The sequence below is a fragment of the Antrostomus carolinensis genome, unplaced genomic scaffold (assembly GCF_000700745.2).
Source record: "Antrostomus carolinensis isolate BGI_N321 unplaced genomic scaffold, ASM70074v2 scaffold17098, whole genome shotgun sequence".
NCBI lineage: Eukaryota > Metazoa > Chordata > Aves > Caprimulgiformes > Caprimulgidae > Antrostomus > Antrostomus carolinensis.
Window position 1 is genome coordinate 3,423 of NW_010331081.1, and position 10,130 is coordinate 13,552.

At 38.8% G+C, this 10,130-nt stretch overlaps 1 protein-coding gene across 1 annotated transcript in view; it reads left to right on the forward strand.

The window, feature by feature from the left end:
* The window catches only part of NUF2 (NUF2 component of NDC80 kinetochore complex), a 12,133-nt gene extending 2,481 nt beyond the window's left edge, over window positions 1-9,652 (forward strand). The window contains exons 4-12 of the mRNA XM_010173115.2: window positions 492-589; window positions 1,173-1,246; window positions 2,324-2,420; window positions 3,374-3,436; window positions 4,204-4,341; window positions 5,257-5,397; window positions 6,211-6,386; window positions 8,219-8,354; window positions 9,344-9,652. Coding sequence (XP_010171417.1) covers window positions 492-589; window positions 1,173-1,246; window positions 2,324-2,420; window positions 3,374-3,436; window positions 4,204-4,341; window positions 5,257-5,397; window positions 6,211-6,386; window positions 8,219-8,354; window positions 9,344-9,493 — 1,073 coding nt within the window. The 3' untranslated portion in view covers window positions 9,494-9,652. The remainder of the gene's footprint in view (window positions 1-491; window positions 590-1,172; window positions 1,247-2,323; window positions 2,421-3,373; window positions 3,437-4,203; window positions 4,342-5,256; window positions 5,398-6,210; window positions 6,387-8,218; window positions 8,355-9,343) is intronic.
* The last annotated feature ends 478 nt before the right edge of the window (window positions 9,653-10,130 follow it).

The window sequence follows — 10,130 nt, forward strand, 5'->3', positions numbered from 1 at the left end:
AGACTACTTAGGAAAGGCTCTTCTGAGGAACTCTTTCTTAGGCTCTTGTCTAAGCCATTCGAGGCCTTTGTAATCATCTTTTACAACCTTTGCTTGGAATAGAGCCAAAAAGTCCCTGCAGTTCAAACTGCTGTCTTCAGTTATCCTGATAGCTTCAGTGAGCTTCTGTCTGCAGAGCTGTAGTTGAGATTCACGCTCTTTCTCCCTGACTACTGGTTTAGTGGAAGGCTGTATGTTTTTCTCCTAGGTGACTTTTTGCTCTGTTAAACTGCATAGAATTGCTAAGACATGGTAAATTCATAGCTTGTTGCTAGTTTTTTGTGTAGTTCTGTGAAAACTTTGCAAAGTGAGCAGGGGAAGAACTAATTTCGATTCTGTTTTTTGCAACTTCTATCTTTTCTTTAAATTCTATTTTGCCCAACTTTTTCTATGTGATTGCAATGCATGTGGAAACCAGAATAGTGATGGCTTGTAATTCATTCCTATTGCAGAAACAAAGAGGACAGCTCGCTTCTTGAGTGGCATTCTCAACTTTGTAAACTTCAGAGAAACGCGGCGTGAAGCCTACTTGAGGTTACAACTGAACTATGTAAGACTGGGTGCCACGTTACTCCGGATACCTACTTAAGTGTAATTAATGTTAACCTAGAACTGGGAGCGTAAAGGTTGTGGGGTTTCAACTGCACGTTTAAATAATACATTGGAATCTTAAATGTAGCCAAGTAATACAAGGAAGGTACCAGTTGAACATTATGTAAAACTTGTACCACTATAGTGTATGTTATAAGAAAGACACGTTTTAAGAAAAACCTTTGCAAAACCCCTAAGGAAACATGTCAGTTTAGAATAACAGATCAGCTTGCCCATGCTGTAAAGGTTTCTGTATGACCATGACCAAGTTATTACTTAGGCTGTTATCTGAAGTTTTTTTTCCCAGTAACTTATTTGATAGCTTAGCTTGGCAAGTGAAAGTTTCTCATCTTTTTGAGAAAAGATAGATCTAACAATCAGTGGGCTGAAGCTGGAATTGTAGATGGCCTTTCTTCTGAATATCTCTTGTAGTTCAGAGATGGTGCATTTCATATTAAATAATGATGAGCAGGGCTCTAATAGAAGGCCAGAGAGAAGCCAAATTCTTCTAAAATAAATATCTCTGAATATTTGATTTTCAGAAATCAGCTATGGAGAAACACCAACAACTAGAGACTGCAAATCATGAGGCAGCATTGAAGCTGGAGAAACTGAAGTGAGTGTGAGGAGTAAGCACTGTGACATGTACTACTTGACTTTCCTGTTCAGTGCTTATGATCTGGACGGGCTGGACTGATGGGCTGAGGACAATTGTATGAGATTCAACAGAGTTGCTGGCAGAAAATAAAAATGTGCCTTTGGGAGTATACGTTTGCTTGAGATGATACTGTATTTTGTATGTTGGGGACTATGGTGAAGCTTTTTGCTATTCTAGTTAGTTTTTAGTGATGTGTCTCTAGCTTTCCAATGGCTGTAGGAAGCCCAGAGAGAAGTTCTTCACTGTGAGGGTGGTGAGACACTGGAACAGGTTGCCCAAGGAAGTTGTGGATGCCCCCTCCCTGGAAGTGTTGAAGGCCAGGCTGGATGAGGCTTTGAGCAACCTGGTCTAGTGGAAGGTGTCCCTGCTGATGGCAGGGGGGTTGGAACTGGATGAGCTTTAAGGTCCCTTCCAATCCTAACCATTCTAAGATTCTATGATTCTTTAACTTAAAAATGGGTAAAGTTGTCTTCCTTAGTTGTTTGACATGTTTGTCCCATCCTGTTTCAGGCCGTTTAGTTCCACTGCCTGTGTCTTTGTACCATGAAGTTTCTTTTTTGCTTGTGGCTAATAGGATGAAGAGGTGGCTAGTTTCCAAGAGAGCTTTCAAAACATAGTTTTTTTTCTTTTCTCTGATAGCTGCTCTTGTTATGTGCTAGACAGGAGGTTCTCTATGTAGATACAGGTCTACCCTAATACAAGCTGTTTCTATGGCAGATAATATTATGCAAATATCATAAAAGAAAATCACCACAAAAATGGTAAAGTATTGTTCTTTCATGCTTTGCTTAACATGATCTTTAAACTTAGTCCTTGGTTATGCTTGTGCTATGCCAAAATAGGTCTTTAGATTGTGCTTTAACTACAAAAATATTACAAGCAAAGGAAATTAAGATGTATTAATTTGAGGCTGCCTTGCACTAATTATTAAAGTTACTGGTTATAAACTCTTCGGAGAGAGTGACTCTTATCTACTGTACTCTGACCTGGTTATAATGGTGGTGAAAGTGACCAATATCTTTATTATTTGCTTAGCACCGTTCCAGTTGAACATCAAGCAGAGGTCAAGCAACTGACAGATAACATTCGAGAACTGGAGCAACTGCTAAGGCAAGATTATCGTCGGAAGCAAGTATGATCTTGTTATATATTTCTCTGAAATGCTGAGATGGCTTCTGATCTTGGATGTTCCTTATTTCTGTTGATTTTGTTCCTCTTCCTTTACTTCTACAAAGGATAAAGGGAACCTTTCTGTTTTAAAACAAAGGTCACTGCACCACAATGTCTTCATTTCACTGTAAGGAATATGAAACGTACTTAAAATCAGTCTTAGGGAATACAAAAAATATTGTATTTGGCTCTTTCTTTCCAAAATGCATTATTGCACTGACTTGGGAGGTACCTGTGTTATTATTCAGGGGTGTGATGTGTCTGTTTCACTTTGTTTTCCACCTGAATTTGAAGACTTGGAACTGGAAGTGAGCCACAGCAGGAAATGAAGCCTAAGAAGGGTCACCCTAAGGAATGCCTGTCAAAAAGAGTAGGGTTGATTGCAGGGGTAACTTTCCAGCAATGGCAACTTGCCCCTAAGGTTTTATAGGCAACCTTTTCAGCTGCTTTGAGGAAAAAAAAATAAAATCAAAAATCTATGGTTAGGGTATTTTTGTTAAGTCATGTCTTCTATTATTAATATTATTAACCATGTGCTTGACTTCTGTATTAATGGGGACCTTGTATAATTGAGGTGTTTTGGGGGTTTTTTTTTGTTTTTTCCCCCAAGAACAGCACCTCTGGCAAAGAAGGTTGTGTGTGTATAATGTTGCCAGGGTCAGTAAGAATAGAGATAATCTGTCTCTTATCCCTTTTCCTAGTTACCTGCTGCTGGCTGCATCCCTCGTGCTCCCAGCGGCTTTTCCGACGATGTTCTCCTTCCCTCTCTTTTAAATCTTAGATTGCCATTTTCACTGCTAGTTTTAGAAACCATAAATGGGGTTCCTGCTGTAAACAGATCTACGATAAGAAGATTAAAGGAGGTAGCAGTTGTAGAGATGCTTGTTTAAAGTTTGTTGCTTTTTTTTTTTTTAGACAGCTTTACAAGAAGTGATTTCACAAAAGAAGTCAGGTATTGCAGAGAGCACCCGAAAACTGGTAAGTACACCTCTGTGTAGGTGTAAGATCAACTAATAGATCATCTCCCTTCTAGGATCAAATTATTCTTGGAGCTAGGTAACATTCAGGTGGTGATGAATGATTTTTTTTTTTAAAAAAAAAACAAACTGCTTTGGCTTCATTTTTTTCCCCTCGATGGAAGCTTTACTGCAGGAGCTTGTTTTGTTGTTAATTTTAAATAAACGGCTCTGCAATATAAAGCTCTGTCAGTGTTCAGGAAGCTGATCTGTTAAAGGACAAGAAATCTGGACTTCTAAGATGCTATGGGCTTACCTTAAGTGCATAGAATGGCTAATGATGAGGCAACCACTGACCTGGTGGGGACAAAATGGGAGGTTTTTGAGAGGTTGCACAGGAAGCTTGTTGTTTTTCTACCAGGTTGATACAGCTGGTTCTGAAACCCTGCAGTGACTGCCTGGGTTGCCCTAGGTGAAGGGTTCTGAAGGAGAAAGCTGCTGGTAATATGGATTAGCTGGCAGGCTTTTTTTGTTAAATGCTGTTCTTGTGACTCAGTATTGCACCCCTGCAAGCATGTTCAGGGAGCAAAATGGACTATTAGCTGCTTTGATTGGGAATGTTAGTGCTGTTCAGAGGAATTTATTTTTAAAACAAACTTTGTAATAAGGAATGACTTAAAACAGAGAAAAGAACCTGTCTAGTCATAAGATTCCAGCAAACCATGCTTCACAATTCCTCTTTGTTCACCTAATTGCTAATATTGAAAGTGTGTTTGTCATGTTAACTAGAATGAGCTTAAAGTGACAATGGCTACTTTGAAAGAAGAACAAGAGGAGCTGAAATCAAAAATTGTGGAGAGTCCAGAGGAACTGAAAAATTACAAAGAACTGATGAAAGAGACTGTTAAGAAACTGAAGAAATCCAAGGTGGGGTTTTCCTCTGTCTGTACAATGAGATGTTCTGTTAGAAACAGCACATTTTACTGAACTGTCATGTAGAACTGCTTCTTAAATGACTTGTGCTTCTGGTCAAAAATCAATGGTTAGTCTGAAATGAAATCACAGCTTCAGATAAAAATGAAGGTTGGTTGTGGGGGTGTGGTTTTTTGGGTTTTTTTTTGTTTTTTTTAAAGCAGGATTGCAGTCAGACAGAAAGCTGCTTTGTCCTTGATGAGTAACTGTTTGTTTGTGAAACTAGGTGTAGAACTCTTGAATCTATACTATACCTTTTTGACTCTTTGCTCTCAAGAGATGACAATATTTTGTCACCTCACAGATGTCCTTGGATTTAGAACACATACTTCATAGTGTCTCTGTTACCATTCACTGATTCTGGAATTGATGCTTGTCTCCACTAGTATGCTGAACACTTAAGTTCCCATCCTAGCTTTTTGGGTTTTTAATAGTAATGTCCAGTCTTTACATGTTTGTAGTTCCTGATTGGTCATATGTATCAGTGAAGCTTGCATAACTTTGTCTCCCTGGGTATTTCATTTCCAAAGATGTAAACTTTATTGCTGTAATTCCAGTCATGCTTTACATAATTCCTGGTTTATCAGAATAGAATTTTTTCACTGTGTGGCTTTTTTTCTGTACTGAAAGCTCTTATAACAAGCTACTTAGTTCAGTGTCAAACACTTGCATGTCACTTTTCCTGTGCTTTCCATAGAATTTTTTTTGTTTTTTTACTAACTGAAGATCTAATTTCAGTAACTAGTAATACCAATTCCAGTGTATGTTTAGCAATGAGGGAATGCATCCAGAAGTCAATATGCATTAATACTTTACAAAGTAACTGCTCAACTCCAAAGCTGTTTATTAATAGTATTTTTCTTTTTATAGCAAGAACTTATTGAGAAATATGAAGGTTATAGAGACCTAGTTGAGGTTCTGCCATCATGCCAACTAGAGGTGCAGTTATATCAAAAGAAAATGGAAAGACAGGGAGCAAATGTGGAGAGACTGGCCAGTGTATTGTCAGAGGTTTGTATTATCCAAATTATATCTGGTTAGGGAGAACTTAAAGTCTAAACAAGAGAGGCAATCATCAGTAAATGTCTGTATTTTGAAAGTTCCTATCTCTCCTTTTTCCCCAAAGAGAAAGAATTTGGATAACTTCAAAATCTTATCCTTGAAAACATCAGTAAAACATAGCTGCTGTTTTGCTACCTGCCACTAGCTAATGTACTATTGACCACTTTTAATAGTCAAAGCCTTTGTTGCCATAGAAACCTGACCTAAAATAGTTTGAACTGTCTTGGGGTTGTTGGTAGGAAATGATGGAAGAAGAAAAGTGAGAACCAGTTTCTTCTGGCTAGAGAGCAGAAATGAAGAGCAAAAAATTGCTACTTCAGGAAGAATCATGTCTTATGTGCCTTTAACTCTATTACTAAGCTAGCCTTTCCCCGATGAAACGTTTGTCACAATACAATACCTTGCTATTTGCTACTTGGTTTTGGGAGAATGCAATTGTTAAGAGTATTTGAAAAATGCTATGCAGTTTTTTGGGGTATTTGTATAGGATATGTTCAAATTAGCCTTGGCCAAGAGCTATAGCAGAACTCATAGTAACTCCTGAAAAATCATCTATGCGATGGGTTCTTGCCCATTTGGATGTATATAGAATCAGATAAAGACTGGGGAACTAGAATTTAACTGGGAGAGTGTTAGCAATCAAATCTTCAAAAAGCAGGAGGTTAGTTCTAATCAGTAAACTAGCAGGCTATGTTGTTTCAATTATTACTTTTTTTTGTTTATTAACCCCCAACTTATTTGAATACTTCTTATGTACTCCAGGTGAGAAATCTGGAGGACCAACTCGAGAGCGCTCAGATTGAGCTGAAAAAGGGGAAGACGGATGAAATGCCCTTAAAGAGATTGGTCACTGCAAAACATGAGAAGCTGTCTACAGCTGAAATCAGGATAACAAAGAAGCGTGAAGATGTTGAGCAATATAAGCACACTGTATTTGAGTATGGATGAGTTGACATTTCTGCCTGATGCTACTTTATGTCTTCGTTATGTGCTACCAAAGTTTGTGTCTGGTACAAATATGTAGCTTAGCAGTAAGAAGAAAATGAGCGATGTGGGATAGCTTTATATGAAGACCAGTAATGCTGCAGGCAGGGACTTGGGGTCTCAAATCAATAATTGCAATGTGACTTGACAGCAGTTCTTTTATTGGAGCGCTAATTTAATTTATAATGCTTATTCTTGATTCTTTTATCTTCTTAAAGAGAATGTCACATTGGGATAATTTTCCAACTTATCAGACTTCAACAAAGCCCCATTTGCCTTTCATGAATTTTTCATAATTTCCCTTGCCACTTTTGCTCATTATCAAAGATGTTCAAGACCCATGGGGAAATGGGGCTCATATCTCAGAGGAGTATTATCCTGACATGATGCTTCTAAAACAAAAGGAAAAGTGTCATTTGATCAAAGCCTCTTAGCCCATCTTCCTTGCTACTGTATGCTGAAGGCAAGATGCAAGGCAGTGTTTACAGCACAGCAGTCGCTTCTGCAGCAGCAAACTGCAGTGTTGTAAGGTTGTGGTTTCACTGCGAGATTAGAAGTGCTAAACTCTTGTAAAGAAAGCTTATTATATAACAATTTTCTTTTTGTACATGGATAGGAAAGGGAATATAGAAAATTATTGGCTGGCTAGGTTAACTATGATGGAAAAGAGCTTTTTTTTTTTTCCCCCACATAGCTGAGAGAGTCAACTAGGATTTAGTCATGCTGATAAGGTTTGTGTGGTGTGTAGAATGGCAGCAAGATTCCCAGACTTCCTTTGCTCCTCATTTAGTGTGTTGTACCAGCTAAAGGAGATTAATGAAAAGCTACTTTTCCTTCCAAATAAAGAACACAAATAATATAATCTAATGCTCCTTTATATTAAAAGTTTCTGCTGGTTTATCTAGCTTTAATGTGTTAGATATTTTCCTTGAGTGACAAAATTAGATGCTTTGATAGGCAAGAGTGGAAGGTAGGTAGCCCTGATTTGAAAACAGGAATTTTTGCTGGTGAATAAGAAAATGTGTCCTGACTGTTCCCTTGAGGTAGGAAGTAAGCTCTTGCTAAGTATGAGCGATTTCAGCCATTCTTCAGAGACAGCAGCTGCTACAGTTCCAGCTGTAATTATTGTACAAATGCTTCATGTAAACTGGTAGGTGTGTTTTTTCAATTGAAGTCAGAGTAGATCTGTTCACACACTAACCCTTTGCGTGTTATGTGGCATCTCACAGCTGGAGCTATCTGAATTTACCTGCAAGCTGGGAAAATATTTGGTCTTTGGTTGAGATGCAGTGAAATGATGGACTGGCAGTTGCAGATAACTTATGTAGATGGATGGGATTAGAGCTCTGTCTTGGTGGGAGGGGGTTTGAAGCTAAGAAAAACGTGTGACTTTCAATTATTCTGAAGTATCAAGTGCAGCTGTATTGCTTTTAACCTGGTCCAGTGGCTGGCCTTCAGGCAGGGCTCTCCACTGACACCTGTACTGCATTTCTCAAAGGCAGAAGGTGCAGTGTCCGGCTGTCTGTTGGGTTGGTTCCACTGGAGTCACTTGAATTGCCTTGATTGACAGCACCTCAGGTTCTTCAACATACTCCTCTAAGCTCCACTTTGAATTTAACTTCTTGTGCCTAAGTTCTAGTTTAAGAATTGGACAAACTTCCAAGCAAGTAAATTCCATACAGCATTGCTTCATGCTCATAAAATGCAAGCTTTGCTTGTGGTGGGGTTAAGTTTAATCTGGAATTAGTCAAATAGCTCAGTACTAACTTTTTTCTCCCACATTTAGATATTGTAACAGAGTTCAGGAGAAGAGGGGTGCTGTATATGATAAAGTGACAGCCATTCACAAGGAAATCCAACAAACAAGGTTCAAAATTCAGCAGCTGAATGAGGATGCTGAAAAAGAAGGAATGAAAACCAAGGTGAGGTTTTCTCCTAAAGGAATCCTATTTGGCATTCTCAAAACTGATTTTTAACTCGAGATGTGTAGATAAAGGAGCACTTATTAGCCCTAAAAACAAGTAGGCTGTGCAGGTGGTGGTTTGGGTGGGTAGTGGGAGGGAGAGCTCTTCCTGGTTGTGGTTCCACTGGGATGTTAGGGCTTATGCTTGTCTCTGCAGGCTGTAGATGGCCCAGAGAAGTGGGCTTTGCAGGCCTGAGGGAACAGACTCTGGAATGGTGTGATTGCCAAGAATTTTGGGAGGTGAATTTAAACTTGTCTTCCCACCTGTGCCTGTAGCAGCTATTGTGCTGGTTCCGTGATGTCTGTTTTTGTGTCATGGTACTTGCCAGCTTTAAGCAACCAAAATTTTTTTCTTTTTTTTTGTTTGTCTCCTGGGACTTGACCTGTGAGGCTTTACATTCATGTTTTATTGATGGTCAGTACAGTAATCTTCTCAGTCTTCCTCAAACACAGGACCACTTGCAATGTCACAAACCCTTTCTTAGTAAGGTTTCAGGAAGATGACTATGTAGCTCAGCTTTGGAAAGAGGCAGAAATTCTGATGGGCTGGGAGTAGGGAATTACAGCCTGCCTGTAGCATCTCATCCTATCTGTTCATTACTGAAGTACTGTCCATGCTGGGAAGACAATAGGTAGCAGTCCCAGTGGCAGAGACAGAATGCGGCAGTAGTAGTGTGAATACTGGGATGGTGCTGGTGTTTTGTGACCACTAGAGTTACAACAGAATCATAATATTGGGATTTTGTGTGTAGTTGTTTTTATTCTTCTAATGTTTTGTAACTTTCCTGTGTTCCTGTGAATACTGCTTCTTAAGCCAGGGACAAGGTACCTTTGAAATAACATGAGACCACCAGACCACTCTCACTTATCCCTATAAAGCATAAATGTTAATTTTGCTGATGTTTTCTTGTGTTGTTTTCTTTTTTTCTTCTTATCTCTTCTTTGTAGGAAATATACCTGAGTCTGAAGGCCGCGTTGGAGAAGCGTCATGAATCTCTCATTGAGATAGCAAAGAGTTATGCAGCCGCAAGCGAAGATAAAATTGCTGAACTGAAGAAGGGACTGTTTAGAGTTCAGACTCCTGGAACTAGTTCTTAGACCTGTCTTCATTTGTATTCCACTTTCATTATGTTTGTCACCATATCTGAACTCAAGAGCTTGTGCTTTGTATGGGATGGATAATTATTCCAGGCAAAAGCTAACTTTCTCAAAAACAATCTCGGAACACATTTAACTTTCTAGACAGATCCTGATGTCATGAGCTTGCTAATATGGATAAGAAAACACTTGTTTTAGACTGTTTGCGTTGTTTCAGCCAGTATGTGATTTTAGTGGTAATAACACAAGTCTTGCTAACACCAAATTGCTTGACACTTAGACAGAATCCTGCTTTTTTTAGAAAATGCTCTGCAAACTTTGACCTGGGAAGACCTGGCACTTTGGTCTGGCTGGAATGGACACACTGTTCAAGATAAGTCAGTAACAGGTGATATTCTGCTACCATTACTCAATTAAGATTAAATCCTGATGGAGCAGTAGCATCCATGTAAGTGCCAACTTATTCTCATAATGAATATCGGTGAGTGTAAACACTGAGGAGTCTCATTTAATTAACAGTACAGTACTTCTAGACACTTGAACTCAGTGTTTCTGCTCTGTGGGGTGTTGAACCCTCATCTATTTTTATTAGAAAGTCTGTGTTTGGGTGCTTAGTCTTATTTAAAAAAGAAAAAAA